This window comes from Chroicocephalus ridibundus, chromosome 1 (genome assembly GCF_963924245.1).
Source record: "Chroicocephalus ridibundus chromosome 1, bChrRid1.1, whole genome shotgun sequence".
Lineage (NCBI taxonomy): Eukaryota > Metazoa > Chordata > Aves > Charadriiformes > Laridae > Chroicocephalus > Chroicocephalus ridibundus.
The window spans coordinates 76,182,180-76,202,642 of record NC_086284.1 but is presented as its reverse complement, the minus strand read 5'-3'; the positions used below and the strand labels follow the sequence as shown (position 1 = coordinate 76,202,642).

General features: G+C 40.0%; 1 protein-coding gene across 2 annotated transcripts in view; it reads left to right on the top strand.

Moving 5' to 3' along the window:
- The first annotated feature begins 565 nt into the window (after positions 1-565).
- The window catches only part of HERC2 (HECT and RLD domain containing E3 ubiquitin protein ligase 2), a 115,994-nt gene continuing 96,096 nt past the window's right edge, over positions 566-20,463 (top strand). For both annotated transcript variants that reach the window (XM_063340263.1, XM_063340261.1), the window contains exons 1-3: positions 566-676; positions 1,437-1,553; positions 12,308-12,422. In XM_063340263.1, the coding sequence (XP_063196333.1) occupies positions 1,482-1,553; positions 12,308-12,422 (187 nt within the window). In that variant the 5' untranslated portion in view covers positions 566-676; positions 1,437-1,481. The remainder of the gene's footprint in view (positions 677-1,436; positions 1,554-12,307; positions 12,423-20,463) is intronic.

Sequence of the window (20,463 nt, the reverse complement as noted above, 5' to 3'; positions counted from 1 at the left end):
ACAGTTTGCCTCCAGGCTGCCCCCGCCGCCAGCTGCCAGCTGCTCATTTCACCCCCTGCATCCTTCTGCCCTTCTGCATAGCAGCATCACGTTCCCGCTTCCAGCCTCGACCCTTTGAGGCTGTTTCTGCCATTTTGTCTGCCTCTCAACTACTCAATATTGATCTTTCTGTTCTGAAATACTTAGAACTTGCAGATGGTCCCTAAAGTGACTTAAAAAAAAAAACAACGAACCCAAACCCTCTTTTTTTTTTTTTTTTTTTAATCTCTGCATCCTACCTAAAAGGAGACTTTGTTTTTTGCTATTACCGGCCCGATTTCAGACGCACCCCCCAGGCCGACCGAGGCTCCCCCCTACCCCCTCCTCCTGCTCCCTCCACCGCCGCGGCCCGCTCTGGGACAGGATGTCCCGCCCTCCTCCCCTCTCCTGATTGGCCCAGGGGTTTGCTGGCGTACTTGGGGGCCGGGCAGCCAATTGGCGGCGTTTCCCCTATCTTCGAGGGAGGGAGGAGCCGGCGAGCGGCTTTGCCGGCGGAGGCGGGGAAGGGGGGAGGGGGGAGGGGGTGGGCGGGAGGACGAAGGAAGGAGGGGCGAGGATTACCGGGGGCCGGAGCGGGCGGCGGTAGACTGAGGCGAAGCGAGGGGCGAGGAGCCGCCGCCGTCGTCGCGGCCGGCCGGTGAGTGCGAGGGAGGCTGGCGCGCGCCCCGACGCCTCCATCTAGCTCTGGGGGGTGGGGGGCGGCGCCCCCATCCCTTCCCCCCCCCCCCCCGCCCCGGTGGAGCTGGCCGCAGTTGTGGGGGGGGAGGGCCTGCGCCGTGTGCAGCGCCCCCTGCCCGGGCGGGGCCTTCAGCTGCCCGGGCCCCCTCAGCCCCTTCAGCCTTCCGCCGTCCCGGAGGCGCCCCCCCGGCTTCTCCCCCGGGTTAGAGCCGCGGCTGGTGGCTGTAACGGGCGGTGACAGCGGGCCGTGAGGGCGGGGATGCTCCTGGGAGGGGGGGTCGTGCGGGGAGGGGGAGCCCCTGGGCCTCGGCTGCCGCCTGGCGGGAGGGGGGGGAGGGGGGCGATGAGGTGGGGGGGTGACCCTGATAATCGCTTTATGTTGGCCTGCGGCTTGCGTAATCTGCGATCAATTATTTATTTCATGCACCACTTATGGGGCGGGGGGGCAGCGTTAGGCCGCTGGTGTGGCTCCGTGCAGCAGAAGGGAAGCTTCCTTCAACCAGTGCTATAGGGAAGGGAAGCAGGGTGGGGTGGGTGTTCCAGTAGTGTTCCTCATGCGTGGTGATCTCCCCGTGCGATTTCGGGGGATGTGAATGAGGGAGGTGCTTCTTCACGATGAATTTCTAACGATCGAGTGGAAGCCATCCTAGGCTGAACAAAAATAACCTCGTGTGGTTTATTTCATGTGCTAGATTGTTATTTTTCTCATTTTTTGGCAGGTTGGGCTGCTCGGCCAGCCTGGAGAGAAGGCTGGAGAAGGAAAGATGTCTTCTGAATCTTTTTGTCTGGCTGCTCAAGCTAGGTTTGACTCCAAATGGTTGAAGACAGACTTACAGGTAAGGAGTTAGATAGTTGTATTGCATCGTGACCTTTCAGGGGCAGATCAAGGATGCTTTTAGTCTAAATAGCTGACAAACAAGACTGCAGCACTGCTCTTGAGATAGATGTATAGGATTTTTTGAATATGCTGATTTAAAATTGATCTTGAAGAAACACTGGCTTATTTTGAGCTGCAAATGTATCTGTGTTGTCAGTACAGTCCCTTCTGCTTAGAAACAGGCTGGACCACCTATGTATGTTATCTTTGGAGAGTGTCAAAGCACATAGCTGAGTGTAGCATTGCTGCTAGAACTATAAATTCTTTATTTACACTGTCGCTAAACTTCTTGCCTCCATATGAGCTAGCAGCTTTAACACACAAGAGAACTGAAGCAAAAGGCAATGGAAATCTAATTTATATTTTGAAAAATCCAGATTAGCTTTTACTGTAGTTGTTTGTATAACAGGTATCGGCTTCCTTTAAATTTTGTCCATTTTGAAGTGAGTTAATTTTTTATCGAAGATACGTGGTTGAAATGGAACTGGTCTTTGTTGAAATGTGTTGGTTTTCGGTGAAAATTTTCTTGTGTTTTAGAAGATGATCTGTTCATTTATCAAAGTTGCGTGATACAGGGGTGAGGATACTATCGTGTTTTCCCAATTCAGGTTTGAAAATTAGGCAGAAAATACAGAGAAGTAGAGTGGTTTGGGTCAGTTATGTTTGTTTCAGATGAAATGGGTAACTAGAGTAACTCCCTATCTTGTCTATTGCCTTCCTTCCCCCAGATGTTGCATATAGATACCTTACTTTGAATAACCTTTACAAGTTCCTGCTCAAAACTCTGAAATTCTTGTTGGGATGGGCCAGACAGTGTTATTTCTTGGTTACAGATTAATAATAATAATAAAAAATTTAAAAACTTGCATCCTGAGTGACTTTACCCAGAATTACATGCTGATAGTGTGAATGGTTGAGTTCAGCTGTTCTTGTGGTTAGGCAAGGGTTTTTCCCCATGCGGCTGTGATTCAAAAGCAGCCTTTCTCCAATATTTTATATCAAGCAAGATAAATTGGAATCAGAAGTGACAGATATAGCCTTAGAGGTTACATTATTTAGTAGGTCTTGTATGTAAATACTATAAAATGACAGGGCTTGCTCTTGATTTGGCTAGATTTGTTCTATTTTCATCTTACCAAAGTAAAAGTTTTGATCCAAAGTTAGGTATTTTGGCTAATGTGGTAAATGAACATAGTAGAAAACAGTTTGAAGATAAGCATATTAAGAAATACAGAAATGTTTTTGTGTTCCCTGGAACCTGGCTTCTAGATTACAAATATGTTGCTTCAACGATTGTAGAAGAGAGGAAGATTTTAGCTGAAAAAGTGACAATCTTTGTAACAGCTGCTGGCTATGCATTGTCTCTTTTTCTTCTGTATTATATGGGGTGAAAAATGTGACTGTTCATGTGATTTGTCAGATTTTTCCTCTTATTTGTAGTGCCTTTTTTTCTACATCCCTTTTTTCTGTTTATATAAACTTTTGACAAGAGGGCTTCAGTTGCCATCCATACTTTAAGGATTATTTTCAGCTGAGTGTGTATAAATGCAATGAAATATTTGTGTTTTATGAGACTGTTGCGTAGTTAATGTGTTGTAATAATTCCTTTCAGTAATAAAAATCTTAATTTGTAACAAATTTCTGTGAATAAGCTCTCTTATAAATAGGAGTTCTTTATGAGTAATAACAAGTTGGACTCTAATTGCCAGGGTACTCCCTTTGTTTTCTTCCAATCATGCTGTAGTCAAAATAATGAGATTAATGAAAGAAAACAGTAATCATTTGTGATCTGTTGGATGCAAACATCACTTCTCTGGAATCTGAAGGCTAGCCAGACCTCCTGGGTATAATATAATTTTCTTATTAGGTTAACTGTTTTTGGTATTACACAGGTCCACATCACAGAATGCTATCTGGATGTATGTGTTGAGTATTGTAAAAAATGTGTGTGTGAGTCTTGAATTGGTCCTTTTTAATGTATTAAATGGCAGATGTCTTCTGTCAAGTAAAGGGGTTTTGGGCTCTTGGGAATTTTTCTATTCATGATTGACTACTTTAGCTACTGGTTGACTAGATGACCCAGCTGTGTATGAAATTTTTTTCTAGGTATAAGTCCTATCTCATAATCTTTTAAGGTCTATGTGTACTGAATATACTGATTTCCTACCGTGTATGTTTTTACCAGCTAGCTATAGAAGGGGCTTACTGGTGTTCAAGAGGCTGTCAACAGGAATTGAAAAGATGAGCGTAGTACCTAGGAGAGGTTTGAAGAAAGACACGCTAATTTATGTGAATTAATCAAGCTGACTACAAATCATTGTTTGGAATTAGACCCTGAAACTCTTCACTTTGCAGCTAGATTTTAAACTTTTCGCTATAGTGAAAGTCCTTAGAGAAACAGAATTATACCGAGGAATTCTTACTTTAGGAGACATACAGAGACTGACTAGTCTTTAAAACTAACTTTTTTTTTGTTTTTAAATTAAGTTCTTTGCTGCTGCAAAATTTGGGGAGGATAGCTAGAATTGGAACTGAAATGTTTAGTTTGGTGGGCTAGTAGTCTGACTTGCTTTTTTCGTCACTATTACCAGAGAGTTTGCTGTTTAGACTTGATGGCTGTGGCAGTTACTGTGTATTAAGCCAGTGAAATGTCTCTGAAAACCATGGGATTCTTTTTTGCTTTAGCTCAAGACAATGCTGCATTATTAATGTAATACATGATATTATGTGCATTAACAAGTCTGTAATATAGTGGTATTAATATAATAAGAATGACATGTGGATTTTAGCATGGATTGTGTTTAATCACCTGTGCGCGTCACTGTTCCAGCTGGCATCTAGGCCAAATGTAAGTGTTCGTACTCAGTTTTGGGATCTTACTTTTAAGAGAGAAAGCCAGTGTAATGTAGCATATTATCACTGTTCTTAAGAGACTGTCAAAGACACAAGCCCTTTTGTAATAGCAGTGCGTCTCTAGCCTGTAGGATTAACTGAAGTGGTGTGAAATGTTAATGGAACTGTATCTTGACAATGTATTTTTTTTGGTTATATTAATTTATCTCAAACTAATCAATATTATTATAGGAAGACAAAATGCTCTACAAGGACCCAAGTGCACCCCGTAACTATTCTATGTCTTTTTACTAACTTTGTAATTCATTGGCCTATTATTGTATGATTTACAGCTGCTAGTGTAATTTTGAACTGGGTAGAAACATTTTTTTTTAATTAAAAATCTAAATTTCCTGGTGGAGCAAAATTGAGATATTCTGTGTTGTCTGAAAAAGCACAAACTGTTATGGCAGCTTAAAAATCAGGATAGTTCAGCTCAAAATAAGGTAACATCAGTAGTAAAATATGTAATATGAGAACGTACTACATATATCAACAATATGTGGATAATATCACCATTAATAAAATAAACCTATGAAGTTATAAACTGGGTGGATTTTAGTATAAGTCACTTTCCTGGGTCGTGTTTAGCATACCTGCTTGAAAGGTTAGCATATCACTTAAATTTTCAATTTATTTTTCTAGATTTTAATTAATACATTTAAAACCACCTACCCATTTATGTCTATTACTAGTAGAAACCATCACGTTCACAGGGAAATCTGTGTGTAATGGGAGATTGTGTGTTAATGGCAGTTTCTAGGGAAGACATCCTTTTTTAGAAAAGGAAAGTATAAAGAATATACAAATGGAAGGGAAGATTAAAATTGTTTACTTAAACCTAGATAGCCAGTCTGCTGAATCAAAGTATGCTTAAAATAATTCCAATTAAATAGATGTACTGTACTACTAATTTAGAACCTTATGCAGAGAACTTTAATTAGTGATGGCTGAATAACAAAAAACTAGAATTGCTGTCAGCTAATGGGAGGCCTATGTATTTGAATGGTATTTATTAGTCTGCTTATTCTGGATCCTGCGGAGAACTATTGTGCTTAATAGCAGGGGTTAGAGGTGAAAAAATTCCATTTTCCTGAAGTGTTCAAAAAGACTTTAGCCAACAGTCAAGGTGCAAGAGCAAGAGGAATATTATGCATTTTCATCAGTTTTCTCTGAGTTCGTGATTGGCAGGCTATTTCTGTCACTTTCTTTTGCCACAGGGATGAGAGTGAGCTCTTTAAAATGAAAGAGCCACCTGTAAGAGTTGCACTGGTCTGAAACCTTTTTACTTTCCCTTCAAAGTTAAATTTGGCATTTTGATTTTCATGAAAATGCCACTCTTAAAGCATCTAGATCAGTGTCTTTGCTTATAAGAAGATAATGTAAATAAACAATGTTTTACTAGTAAAAGCAAGAAGTTAGTGAAAGTTGCTTTCTCTATTTCATTGATTTCCTGTTAATTTTCTTCTTAGCTTTGGTTTTCTGATCAAAAATTGAAGGGCTTATGTGGAAGTTCATATAGAAAACTGCAAATGAGAACTCCTAAGCTTTTAGAGGAAGTGAAGTTTGCAGTAGGGTTTTAGTTTTGTTTTGTTTTTTAGATCGTTTAAAAAACCTAAGTAATGCTTTCCCTCCAAAATAAGTGGTTTCCAGCGGAGGGATGAGGACTATATGTGGAGTGATAGGTTAGAGAACTTAAATTTAATGTTTATGCAAATATATGGGCTCAAACAGAACTACTGTTCTGCAAATGGAGAAAGTCAGAGAATTTGTCTTCTAAGTTTGAGGGAATCGTGTGGTTTTTCTTTGCATATGATCATTAACTGTTAATAAACTTTTTCAACAAATGGAAGACCAGTAGGCTGTTACTATGGGGTAAGTTCTAGTTTAACTCTTAATCTGTTGAAGTAGTGTGGGGCTGCCGAACTTTTCTGTCTTTGCTATCAGAGCTTTAGAGCAGTATGTTTAGATCTAGTGATGTTTCACTGTGCTTTGCATAGGTATGATAAGCAGCTTCCAAGGCATGCTTCATCAGGGAAGGAAGGAAGCTAGAGCAAAATACTGAAGACGACTACAATGAGAAAGGAAACAACAATTGAATGGATTCAAAAAACTGAAAACAAGAGAGAGACTTGGGAAAGGACTTAACTATTCTGTGATTTTCTTCAGCAATGCTGAGCTGAAAAAAAAATCTTGTTTTTTAATCTATTTGTAAAGAAAAATGTTGTTTTTTTTTTTTTTAATGTAGTCTTTAAAATGCAGCCAATGGTTAGTGCAGAAGTAACTGAATGAAAGAACATATTCCTTCTCCCTCCCCCTCACTGGCAATTCTGAGGTGAAGATTATTTAAGTAGCTTATATTTTAAATCCATATTGACATTTTGTGATTATGAAGTCACTGTCTTGAATTTCTAGTGCAGTTATATAATCTGGAATCTTACCTGAATCAATCCTTGTCCTTTTGTGTCATTTTCTTACCCTGACATCATTTTTTTGAGCTTGAGTTAACTTTTATGGAGGCTTCTATGCTTTCTGCAGGAAAGTTTATGAAACTACATCAAGAACATGATCTGCTGTACCACATGGAGTACCTTTGTCTGACTTAAACAGTTGACTTTAGAACAAAATCACAGCTGCTGAGTATATTTAAAATAACTTATTAAAAGCAGAATTGTAGTAGTGCTTTGAGAATTCTCAGAAGCTTATCCAGTTATGGTTGCAAGATTTAATTTTCTTGAAATGTAAGGAAATGTTAATGTCAATGCTTTATTCTCTAGAGTTGATGGGGATGGACAGGAATTTCACTGCAGGCCTTGTTGGAGGATCGCAGCAGCATATGCCAGCAACCAAACTAGATATCCCTTGACTTAAATGTTGTACCAGCCAGAACAAATTACAGTTTAACTGCAGAAGTAAGAGTAGCAAAATATTAGTGGGTGCTGCCTAGTTTACAGTAGAGTAGAAGTTCACTTTGAAGTCTGCTTAGGACCTTGCTTTTTTGGTTTGGGATAAGTGAGCAGGGGTGAGACTTAGATTTATATGGGAAATATGAGTTTGGTGAGATACATGCCTTACAAGTGGATCAAGACATGGTCTGGGGATGAGAATATGTGACAAATGGTGGAAGTGGCTTGGGGTTTGTGAAGGTGAGGTGCATAGGAGATGAGGATATGTGGCTGTGGTCTTATCCGAGAGGAGGTCAGGAGGTGCCATGAGAAGAACAAGGGAGATTTTAGGTGTGGGGAATGCCACTTCATTTGGTGGAATGAGTAGGGGGATTAAGAGCATGGGCTCAGGTTGTAGGGCAATAGATAGTGGTGATGGAGCATGGAGCTGCTGTTGGCTCAGTCTTGGAAAGGCAGTATTAGGTCGTGGGGCAAGCAGGGACTTGGGGTCCTTATGTGGTTTTTGCAGAGTGTACGTCTCTGCAACTGTTGCCAGTTGCAGAAGTTCATGAAAACTTTCTTAGTTTCTCAGCTTACTGAGTTTGTTAAGTTTATGCCTTTAAATAGTCACAAATTTACTAAATTATTAGAGGGAAAGATGTCCAAATAAATCAAGCATTACAGTGAGAGAGTGTTAGACTTAATAAAACACAGGTAGGTACTCTTGTACTCACAACCCCAGTATCTCAAAAACAATGAGGACACCAAATGTGTTTTTCTTCTCTTAAACTGCACCATCAATTGCCTTGTGAACTTTCTTTAAATTGAGTGTAAGAAGAGCCATATTTTTAAGGAAGAGTCATATTTTTTCAAAAATAGAAGTCAAAGAGAGATGTTCTCGAAATTCGTTCTGAACAGAGTTCCAGTTCTCCTGTCTCAGCACTTGGATGTGTTGATAGCCTCCATGCAAATGACTGAATGCAAGAAGCATTGGTGGGAGCAAAAGAAGAAAGTAATATGTGCTTGTGCTGTCTAAGATAGTCTTAAAACACTGTAAAAAGGAAGAAAAGCGGGATTGTGTAGTCAGAGCAGATACTTGACTTTTCTGCCATACAATTGATTTACTGTTATCTTCAGCTGCTAGTTTCACAGAATCACAAATAGTTGAGATTGGAAGGGACCTCTGGTGGTCATCTCGTCCAACCCCCCTGCTCAGTCAGGGCCACTTAGAACCAGTTTCCCAGGACCGTGTCTGAATGACTTTTGAATACCTCCAAGGATGGAGACTCCACAACACCTCTGTGCTCACCGTCACAGTGAAAAAATGTTCCCTGATGTTCAGAGGGAATCTTCTGTGTTTCAGTTTGTGCCCATTGCCTCTGGCCCTGCCACTGGAGGCCACTGAGCAGAGCCTGGCTCCCTCTTCTTTACACCTTCCCTTCAGGTATTTATATGCTTTGACTGGTTTCCCCCTGAGCCTTTTCTTCTCCAGGCTAAACAGTCACAGCTCTCTTAGCCTTTCCTCATAGGAGAGATGTTCCAGTCCCTTAATTATCTTTGTGGCCCTTTGTTGGACTCTCCAGTATGTCCATGTCTTGCTTGTGCTGGGGAACCCAGAACTGGACCCAGTATTCCAGATGTGGCCTCACCAGTGCTGAGTAGGGGGGAAGCATCACCTCCCTCAACCTGCTGGCAACACTCCTCCTAATGCAGCCCAGGATACCCATTAACCTTCTTCCTGGAAAAGGCACATTGGTGGCTCATGTTCAACTTGGTGTCCACCAGGACTCCCATGTTCTTTTCTGCAAAGCTGCTTTCCAGCTGGGTTATCCCCAGCATGTACTGGTACCTGGGGTTGTTACTGCCCAGGTGCAGGGCTTGCACTTACCCATGTTGAACTTCATGAGGTTCTTGTCGGCCCGTTTCTCCAGCCTATTGACGTTGCTCTGGATGGCAGCACAACGTGCTGGCACATCAGCCACTTTTCCCCGTTTCTGTTGGTTAAGTGAAATATTTCTCTTAGGGCTATAGAATTTTGTGATCATGAAAATAAAATTGCTTGAATAATTTAGCACTCAAAACCTCAGACTTTTCTTTCACTTTTTGGCTGTAATTGTGGCAATTCACTGTTTAATATATCTGCTGAATGTCAAGCAGATTAATAGTGAACTTTTTACAGTTGGAATTGAGTTGCCCTCAGTTATGATGGATGAATTGGTTTTAAATTCTGTTTCTTAATTGTTCGTTCAGTTGGTTGCTTTGATTATTGCTACAAAAAAAGTCCAGTGTTCCTTTACTTCCAAACATGTTTCCTTTTCTCCCTCCCCCAACACATATACCACTGGCAAAATGCGAACTACAACCTGGATAAAAGCAGAATTGTTTATCTGAAGGCTGCTTATGGTGTAAGCTTCCACTTGAGATATTTGTAGAAGGAGGGGGAACTCTCTGACCTATAATCTTGGTGGTTGCTCTATCTTAATGCAACATACCAAGAAAGTGACTTTGATAAGAATTTTAACACCAAACCCAAGGCAGAAGAAATTTTTTTTACTTTTTCAGTTTTAGTTGCTTGAAAGACTTTGGTGAACTTTCTGCCACGTGAAAGGATTAGAGGTTAAAACAGAGAAAACAATGCTTACAAAAGTAGTAAGTTTTCTGAAATAAAACACTGCTGCATTATGAAGAACCTTGAAGTCAAAGCCTGTAGGCCTTTAGATTGTAAGCTTAAGGGCTGTGAGAATCATTTTTCGTATCAAGGTGATACGAGAATTTAAAATAAAATTTATAAAAAGTTTAACAGACAAAAATCTTAACTTTGTGAAAACCATAATTTATTGCGCAACCCATCTGGAGGGTTGCCTTGCTCACTATTTTTCAAGCTTGTATGTTAGCATAGGTTAGCATTCAACAAGTGAATGTTTAAAAAAAAAAACCCAAACTTCTGTGACATATGAGCCAAAAGTAGTGACAGTTGTGTTTAGCTATTTTTTTGCAAGAAAAAATATGTAAGAAATAAATTCCTTAAGTGCCCCACTAAAATAAATGACCACATCTGATGATGGAGAAAGTGAACACCATTTATTTTTGAAATATTTATAGACTGTGAACAATGCAAGAAGTTCAGTCAGTGGTGAATGGTTGATTTTATTTTTTTTTCGTTGTTGAAATGCAACTTCAGGCTATTCCAATTTTTAAAAAATAAGCCAAATGTAAAACTTACAGCAAAACACAGAATCTTTGCAAAAGCCCTATGTGCTGTCTAGCCCTGAAGAACAGGGACTGTACCTTTCAGTGAAGCATGGTCACAGTGTAATTCTGGTGCTGCACCACTGATATATCGCAGATAAGTTGAATAATGTCTAGCTCATGCTGTGTGATTCTTTTCCCCTCTTATCCACTTGGGATCAGGAAATAGTAAGTGAAAATACATACATTGTGTCCGCTCATATTCTATGCTGAAAGAAAAATGATTGAAGTTATTAATATGTGTCGGAGTGATTTTCTGAAGTATGCCATTTGAAGTCAAGAAACTGGTATGGTAATTTAGTGTGTTACAGTGGTGTCAAAACATGCAGCTTGTCTTTAATTTTTCTTGTTAACTGAGATTAGCTAGATCAGCAAATGACTTCCCTGCTGGTGGTTCTGACTCTGAAAACCTGCAATCTTTAATCATTAAAATATCATTAGGAAATAGATCACAGTAAAGTATAAGCAGACTTCTGTGTTTAAGGGTAAAGATTTTACAGGGATTGTGTAAGTAACATCTTTGAATTACTCCTCAGTTAAAACACTTTGGATTTGAATGCTAGTTACATAACACAAAGATGCTTCTGAATAAGCCTCCAGCAGGTTTTTTTTTAAATGTCTCCACTTTGGTATGCTAAAGGTATTCTGTTTTTCAATTTCATGTATTCCCCTCCTCCCTTATGCTATACGGTTGCAAATTATAGCCTGGCTATTACGGAATTCTCTTGGGATGTTGACACCTGTTTTGCAGCGGTTTATGAAGCAGAGAATGTCGTCAGTCAAAGACTGGTCATTAGGATTCTTCAAGAGAGATCCAAATTGATAAACCATTAGGAGACTCGTGTTACAGGGGGGGCTTTCATGAGTGCTTCCAGCTAACACAGTCCTGCCGCTTGTTCTATCGCAAGCATTTGTCCTATTGCCCGTGGAGTGTATTGGGATCTGACATGGGCTGAGGCGGCCTCTCGCCTTTCCCCCAGGCACAGCTGATTTTAGTCTTGATCAGTTCCATAATCTAGTTCGGCAGATGATCACGCACGTGCATTCGTCTGAGTGCGAGAGGAGGCATTGTATCAGCTGGAAGGAAGAGGGAGGGCTGTGAGAGATGCTTCGCACAGTAGGACCAGTCTGAACTAGTTAAGTACGTTTATGAATCTGTGCCTTGACGTCACGTGTTCTGATTGAGTGCCCAGCTCTTTGGTTGCTGGTTTGGAGAGGGGACTGTAGTGACTTTCTTCATGCTTCCCTGTTTCGTGACTTTTGGCTTTATTTGGATGGCTTTTCCTGAAGGCAAAATGAACACCCCACCCCATGTCCCCTGGATTATTGTATGGTGTCATCTTGAATATGTGGATAGTTCTGAGGTGACCAAATCCATGCTTTTGATATATTTAAATACAAAGTATTTAAATGTAATCCGTGCTTGCTGTATTTGAGCCTATTTAAAAGTTACTGTTTTGAGTTTTTAGTCTGAAAATACCATAGCTGGAGAATCCTGAAATGATCCTGAAGATCGTTTAAATCCCTGTCATAGACACACACAATGAATATACCAATGGAGTGATACATGTGCTTTCTTTCTTCTGGGACAAAATATAAAATCTGATATATTTTAAATGTTAGCTTGAGTTGGCTTGAGAGAAAATTGTTGTGTGTAACTATATATATCATGTATTATTTTTAACAGCTTGCTTTTACACGAGATGGACTATGTGGCTTGTGGAATGAAATGGTAAAAGATGGAGAGATTGTATATCCTGGAACAGAGTTAACACAAAATGGTGAACTACCTCCAAGAAAAGGTATGGATTTTTAAAATTTTTTTTTATTTGTTCACTTTTTTTTCATCTTGATGATGAAAATGAAAGTCAGATTTCATACTGTCACAAAACTTTGGTTTATCATCACCTGTCTATACAATTTCCAGGTGTTTGTGTTATGAATTAAGTACAAGTGAAACTGATTTCTTAAAAGTGTACGGAAAGGTAATGTTTTAAGCCCTCATTTGAAGGCTTAAATGTGTTCCAGCCTTTTGAAATTAAACTTCATAACTAGGCATGTTATTATGAGAGAGGCTTGGCAGTGTCCTTTTGTTTGGTATGCTTGGTCTGTTTACAGCTGAAGCCTCTGTTTAAAGGAAGTGGACTGAGGAATGGGATAAAGCTGATACTGCTATTTCTAATTTTGTTTACAATCCTCATAAAGTGACTAAAAGGTCAGCTAAAAAACTGTCCACAATCTGACTGAGAATGTAGTGCTTTTTTGTTTATTTGTTTTTGCCTTCTAGTGTACTTGAGAGCAGTTCAAACACTGCTAATCCTACAAGTGGCAGAGTGATCCATCTGTTTAGAGAGATTATTTTGGTGGAGGTGGGTTTTGTGGATTTTGTTTCGTGTAGGGTTTTGCCAAAGTGAAGTGACTGTGGTCTTGCCTTTTTTACCTTCTGCTGATTGTGGTGCTCTTTTGAGTCCTTATTGAACAGAAAACTAACCTGGCCAAAAAAGAAAAAGGTTTATGTTTCCTAATCGGTCTGAAATGGGTTCACCAAATGGTCAGATAAGTTTTGTCAGCAATTCATGTGATTCTCAAGTGAATGAGGCTCTCTCTAGGAGAACGGTAGAAATAGTGCCTTTGGTAGCAGAGAACTATTATTTCATCTTCTGTTGCTTCTTCTACTGTTATTGTTGGATAGATGTGATTTTTCAAACCAGTGATGCTTAATTTCATATGGAGAGAAATTTTTTTTTGGTACCTATGCTTTGTCTCCTTTAAAAAAGAAGGGGGGGTAAGAAAAAAAACCTTTTTGACTAGAGGAAGTTATTTCTACAGGAAAGAAGCTAAAATAATTAGTTTGAGAGGAGAGCGAATTATATGTTATTTTTATCAGGAGTATAAGCTTCCTAGGTTGCGGGTGGTTGCGTGTGTAGTAAGGACTAGAGTTATGCTCCTAACTGTTTCAGAGCTGGAAGACTTTGTTGTCCTTTTTCTGGTGCTGTTGAATATTGTTGTTGACCTTGGATGAAAATACAACTGATCTTATCAGAAGGGCTACTACAGCAGCTGGTCATTAAATGGGTGGAGGTAGTGTAATTTATTTTTTTTTCTTAGGATTGTCTGGTTTAATGTATATTACTAAAAGACATAAACTTGATGCAGTGGAAGGTTATCCCCTAAATGAACTGTGCAAAATGCTTTCCCATTTGCTGACAGCTCATGATAGAAGTGTTGTGACAGTCGTGGTATGACGTTTCAATATACTCCGCTGTCATGTAGCGAAAAGATAAGAAACATCTGTAATAATAAAGACAATATATTAAGGTAAATACCTGCTTTACAAATGAAATTGATGCAATTTCCTCTTTTTCTGCCACATACTTACACATTGTTTTTAGAATTGTACCTGTCCTGGTCTTTGATAGAGAACTATTATTCCAATATCTTTATAGCTAAGTAGCCACAGAGAATTGGGATTTTTGTTAGTTATGGTGCTGTAGTGCTTTCAATGATTCTGAAAAAGCTTATAGAAGGATGTTATAATATAATTCCTGTTTGTTTTCAGGGGAATCATTGAAATGTCAAGTAGGAAAATGCAAGCTGTTAGTTTTGATCCAAAACGTAGACAGCAGTGTAAAGTGAAAAACCAGAAGTGCTAAGGAAGTCAATCATCTGTGACTTTACACATTCATCCACACTTGGGACACCTATTCTGAAGAATGATATGAAGTTTTTTTTTTTTTAAATGTTGAGTGTATGTATGTATGTGCATGTGACTTGGAAGGATCCAAAAGGTATAAAGTGTTTAAGGCTGTAGGATACTGTTACTTAAAAATACAAACATTCTGTCAGTTTACTGGAGAAATAAGGCATTTATTTTACCTTAAAATGTCAGTGGTCCAAGCTGTGATGAGGCTTTCAAAAGCTTTCATATATCCATGTATGATTTTTTTTTTTTTCTTAAACAAGACTGCCCCTTCTTGTTTCCAGTACTGTGTTGTGGTGGGCTGACCTTAGCCAGCTGCCAACCCAGCTGCTCACTCAGTGCCCCCCCTCAGTGAGACAGAGGGAGAAAATAAAATGGAAAAGCTTGTGGGTCGAGATAAAGCCAGAGAGATCACTTACCAATTACTGTCATGGGCAAAACAGACTTGACTTGGGGAAAATTGATTTAATTTATTGCCGATTAAGATAGAGTTGGATAGTGAGTAACAAAGATATAAATTAAAACAACACCTTCCCCTTGCCATTCCTTCCCAGGCTCAACTTCGTTCCTTTCTTTCTGACTTCTCTAGCAGCCCACCCAGTGGCACAGAGGGATGGGGAATGAGGGTTTCGGTCAGTCCTCAACAGTTCATTGCTGCCGCTCCTTCTTCCTCACACCCCTGATCCGGCACGGGATCCCTTCCATGGCTGTAGTCCTTCATGACCTGCTCCAGCATGGTCCTCTCCATGGGTTGCAGAATACCTGCCCCACAGTGGTCCTCTCCTCCCGCCTGAGGGAATTATCTGCTTCACCACCGTCTCTTCTGTGGGCTGCAGTGGAGGCACATGGAGCACTTCCTCCCCCTTACTCCATGAGCTTGGTGTTAATATGCTGTTCCTCACTTCTTTGCCCCACCCCATCTCCTCTTCTGCCTGTCTGTCATTTTTGCCCTTTCTTACACATGCTCCCTGAGGTGCCACCATCTTCGCTGAGGGGCTCAGCTCTGCCCTGTGGTGTGTTTGTTGGGACCACTGTGTCTGATGTGGGGCAGCCATGGACTCTCCTCACACACAGGCCACCCATCAGGTGCACTCCCCTGCCCATACCAAATCCTGGCCATCTACACCCAATACATGCATATGGTAGGTTAGGTATAAATAACGAACAGACATAGAGACCTGTTCTAAAGTGAGCATTATGTGAGTCTCTCAGTGTTTTACCTTCTTTTGCCAAATTCTTTGACTAGAGGCATGTTCAATATATTACAGAAATAAGAGTTGTTCTAATATTTTGCATTGGGTGTTCCATGATATTGAGGTTTCTGAAATATCTTGATGTGGCATCGTGTTTACTTTTGACTTTATCAATAATGGGATTGAAATAGTGGCATGGTGCTCCTGGCTAAAAGCTGAAATAGCCTTCAGAGAGTCCATCCACAGAACGTGCTCCTTCATGTGAACTCACTGCTCTGCAGTTGTTTGGCTTGAACTGCAGGCCTGTGGAAAGATCATATATGAGCTGACTTGGAATCCCGTATAGCTTTGATTTTTGGTTTTGCATCCTTAAAAGTAGGTCTGCATACACCAGTTTTCTGACACGTTGTGATTTTTTCTTAAAAAATTAAATCATAAATTAGACTGAAGTAGCGTAGCACAAGTATTCTGCCATTTTATTCCTCTGGAGGGGTGAAGTGTAGGTATTATATAGGACAGATTGCATCTCTTCATTTTCACAACTGGAGTATCTGTCTTCTACATAGGTACTGCTAAAACACCTATTTCTTGAAAAGTTGCAGTAGTTTAGAAATTTGAATATAGCTTTTTCAGGCTCTTAACTCTTTGAATTAGTGTATGAATTCTCTTTCAGTGAAGTTAGCCTTTGTAAATGCCATTGAACTGGCCTGCAGGATTGGTAAAATACAATCATCTTGCTTACTAAATTTGAGCTTTGAGAAGAAAAAGCTAATCTAGGCTATTTTTGGTCAGCGTTGATCAGATTATATATTTGATTCCATTAGGCGATAGTGAGTCTTGGAACCAGAAAAATTGGTGGTCAGTTTGCACCTCTGAACTTGCAGCTCAAATTGAGTTCCATGAAATTAAAATCTAGAATATTTCAGTCTGTTTAGTTGGTAGTTACTTTTATTGCATAAACGATCTACAAATGTAGTTCAAGAGGCGAGGTAAAAGTACATAGCAGTAATGAGATTGATATTAAGATTTATATTAAAAGCAATGCGTTTTAATCTCTGTATTCAGATTCTGCTGCTAGATTGACTAATTTGGAGATAAAGAAGAGAGGTTCCTGTAAGTAGTCCTTTTTATTCAGGCTGTTTTGAGTTCTGATTTATGCTCATCCATTGTAACTCCTTTTCTTCACCAGTGCTATAGCTCTGCTCTCTGTTGATGCTGACTGGGCTGCTGAGAAGAGGCACTTCATTCTTTCAGGAGATATCAGCAGTGGCAACAGACTGGAAGACCATGCTATTGATAGCGAAAAGCATTCCTTTTCTCTCTAGGAAGAGTATGCGAATAGTGTATTTTTTTTCCTACTGTTAGCGAGAACATTTGGTTAGGAATAACGTTCTTGTTTTTTCTTCATGGCACTTTCAGAAAAACGTGTTTGATAAAAACATTCAGCAGAATGTGTATGCATGTTTCCAAGTATCATCTGAGGACACAGCTGTGACAGTAGTGATGTCCAAATACAGGTGCAGTTGCAGCATGGCAAATACTTAAAAGATAATCAGGCTGCCCTCAGGAAATTTGGATCAGATTAATACTTGTATACTAGAAGCTGTGTACTGAAAATAATAAAAAATATTAAATAAAGTTATTCTTACTAAATTCTTAAGTTAGAAAACTATTACTGTAATTTTTTAAGACATATGAGTCAACTATGCACTACGCAGGTCTCTGTTTTTTGTGGGTTTTAAGTTCCAGGGCAAAAATCATCAGCTTCATACCTCTGTCCTGCCTTTGGTAAACACTGCGGGCTTCCTCTTCTCTTCTGTTCTGGGAAGTTGGGCCTTTGTCAGCCTAGTGCTGTTGAATCCATAGACTTCATTCAGTGTTGCACCTGCATATAGGTCATAAAAGGCACAAGCAGTTCCAGAGAGGCTGGCAGAAACCAAATCTTTATAATAGGAATAGTGGTATGTGGGAATTGGTTATGGGCGCTAACATTCAGACCGCATGTATCAAGCTATAGTAAGCGAGCAGGCATAGACGTTGGCTCCTGCTTTGAGCCTCCTTTCCTGTGTATGAAAGAACTTGTTAAAAGTGAAGAATGCCTCTTTTCTCTCCCTCTTTTCTGCTTTCCCCAACCCAGCTATAGTGGCTGTAACCAATGCTTCAAGCGTTCAGTACTCGGCTGTGATTTATCGTACTCTCTTTGCAGGAAGTCTGCAGTCACCCTGTTGAACAGTTTGACTTCATGAGTGTAAAATGCTTTATTGCATATTCAACAGCTAATTTAAAGAGTGTGTTTTAAAAAAAGAAAAATTACACCAGGGAAGAAAAGAAACTTTATTTCTGATTAGGGTTAGGAGATCAGAATCTGGACTTCTGCACCTGGAAGGCTGTGTAAACATGGTTTGCAAGTAGTTAAGCATGCATCCTTCCTTCAAAAATAACTATCAGTTATATGTTATATATCTAATATATATATATATATCTTTATATATATAAAGAAGAGCTCTTTGATGGAGAACAAATTATAATTATCTATTGCAGCTGAAATATTTCCTGAATCTGGGACCGCCCAATACTATTTTAGTGTGGTTGTAAAACGCAGCCCTTGCCTAAAGGATGCTGTGTAACTTCATGCCTTTTGAATGGCAACATCTGTTGGGAAGCTGTTGCAGGCTTTTTGTTTCTATTGGGGGATTCCTAGCTGTATCAGTTCGTGGGCGTTTAAGAGTGGCACAAGATCATGCTGTAACAGGCGCCAGAGGCGGCTCTGTAGTGTCAGTTATTTTCTTCATTGAATATGAAATACAAGTTCCACCTTGAGTTGCTTCCATTTTATTCTTTGTTTATGCTGGATTAGGCTATTGCTGTGCAAGGTAGAGCACATGTGGTGAGCTACTGTGCTTTGGTTTGGGAGCTAACTTCTAATTGAGGATGGTCACTTCAGTTCCTCAGTTTTGACTGGCTAAGCAGGAGGCTTAAGGTTGTAGGCCAAAACATAGTTCAGAGAAAGTTCTTTCACAGAAAGGTTATGCAGTTGTTTTCCCCCACCACAGTACTCACACTTCAGTCTGAGGAAAAACGTGACAACCTGTTTTAACTTCACTGCAGCATATTTTTTCATGCATTGGTTTGAAAACTTTCTTATTACTTGTTATTTTAGCCTGTGCTGGCTTCACCCAAGATTTTTTCCTCCCTGCCCCCCTTTCTGAAAAATCTTTGGGGTTCCCATTTTAAAAATCCCTTTCTCTAAGCATAACTGAGCTTCCATGGTTATGATGTCTTCAGTCTAGACTGATACTGACTTTGTTCCTCATGGTGCAAGTGTTTGGTGTTTGTTTTTTTTTTTTGTTTTTTTTTTTGTTTTTTTTTTTTTTTTTTTTTTTGCAAGTATAGTGAATTGTGAAACAATTTGACGTGGGCTTTTAATGTGAGTTTTAGCTCAGCTCCTTCCCACTTCTCTCATTGCACCCCTCTTCTGTTCATACAGACAATGAAAAAAAAAATCCTCCGTATGGAGGATGTCAAAGTTGTTTTTATACAATACGAAGTTTAAGTTCCAACCTGGATCAGGACCTTCTCTATTTGCAGTGCGGAGTTGGTGAAAATGACTAAGTTTGTAGCCCTTTGTTGTCATCCTTTTGCCAACGATCTGTTAAAAAGCATAACAAGTTCTCTTACAGCTGCCTGCGAAACCTAGTGTCTTGGCACAACACCTTTCTACCCACTAACTAAAATCCCAGACCCTGCGGAGTGTGTCTCTAGATGTGTGGGTGAATGGAGAAACAGTGAGATTATGGTGTTACTGTGGGAATATTCTGAACTACTGGGGCTAAACAGCGTCCTTAGTCACTGGTTTAACTCTGTCGTGGAATCTGTGCCTTTGATATTATTTGCTTGTGCCTTGGAATAGAAATGGCTAGATTCAGTCACGTTTTGGACGTGTGTTACGATGCTGGTGACTGCTGTACTATAGGCTATTCCTTGGTGTTTGAGAGAAATGGTTATACTCTGTATGATTTGCACTTAAAAGTGGGATATCCAAACTGCTTTTTCCTGTTCTCAAGTGACCTTTGCTATCCCCTCCTTAGCTCACAGTCTCAGCTGCAGCATGTGTGCTGCAGTTATGTCTCCTCTTCTTTTTTTTTCCCTGTGCTCCTTCAGTCTTCATCTGCCACCTCCTGAGCACTTGTATGTGTTAAAGGTTGGCTTTAATTTACAACTTGGCACCTTACACCTTGTACTTGTAATTAAGACACCTTAAAAAGGTTTATTTTGGGAGGTGCTATTGTCTACAGCCTAATAAATTTTTAACAGAGGCAATCACAGATCCAGTTACAACCAGGTTAGGCATTCACTTTTTTTCAGGCCGGGCGGAAAGAATAGGTGAATGTTTTTGTACACTGTGGTAGGTGTATTTTGTATGCTCTGAGGTAATGAGAGCCTTTGATCTCCAAGTGGGGTCATGGTGAGTCTGAGGCAGGCTGCTATCAGATGTTCTGTGTCTGGCAGCAGCTGTAAAACCTCTTTGTTATTATTGTCTTTTGAAATATGCTGGTACAAATATTATATTTCTTGGATGTGGGGGGTGAGATATGAAATAAGACAAAATTCTAATGTTTGTCTGGCTTGTCGTGGCCAGGACGTTTGGGAGGGATGTGTCTGTAGACTAGATTGGCAGATAGGAATGGAGGAGCAGACTGGTGAAAATGGCTGGAACTAAACTCGTCATTGTTAAGTTGCAAATGCTGGACTTGAGAAATTTTGGGGGATATTTTTAGAAAAGAAGGTCAGGGTGAGGAAAGCATTTGCCAACGTGGCCTTTAATTGCAAGGCAATCTCATGCATTGAACTGACTGGAAGCATGGATATGGAAGTCTGTATCTCCAATATGAACAAGGAGAGACTTCCATCTGTCTAGTTCTGTGTGTTTAGAAAATTGGGACTTTGATG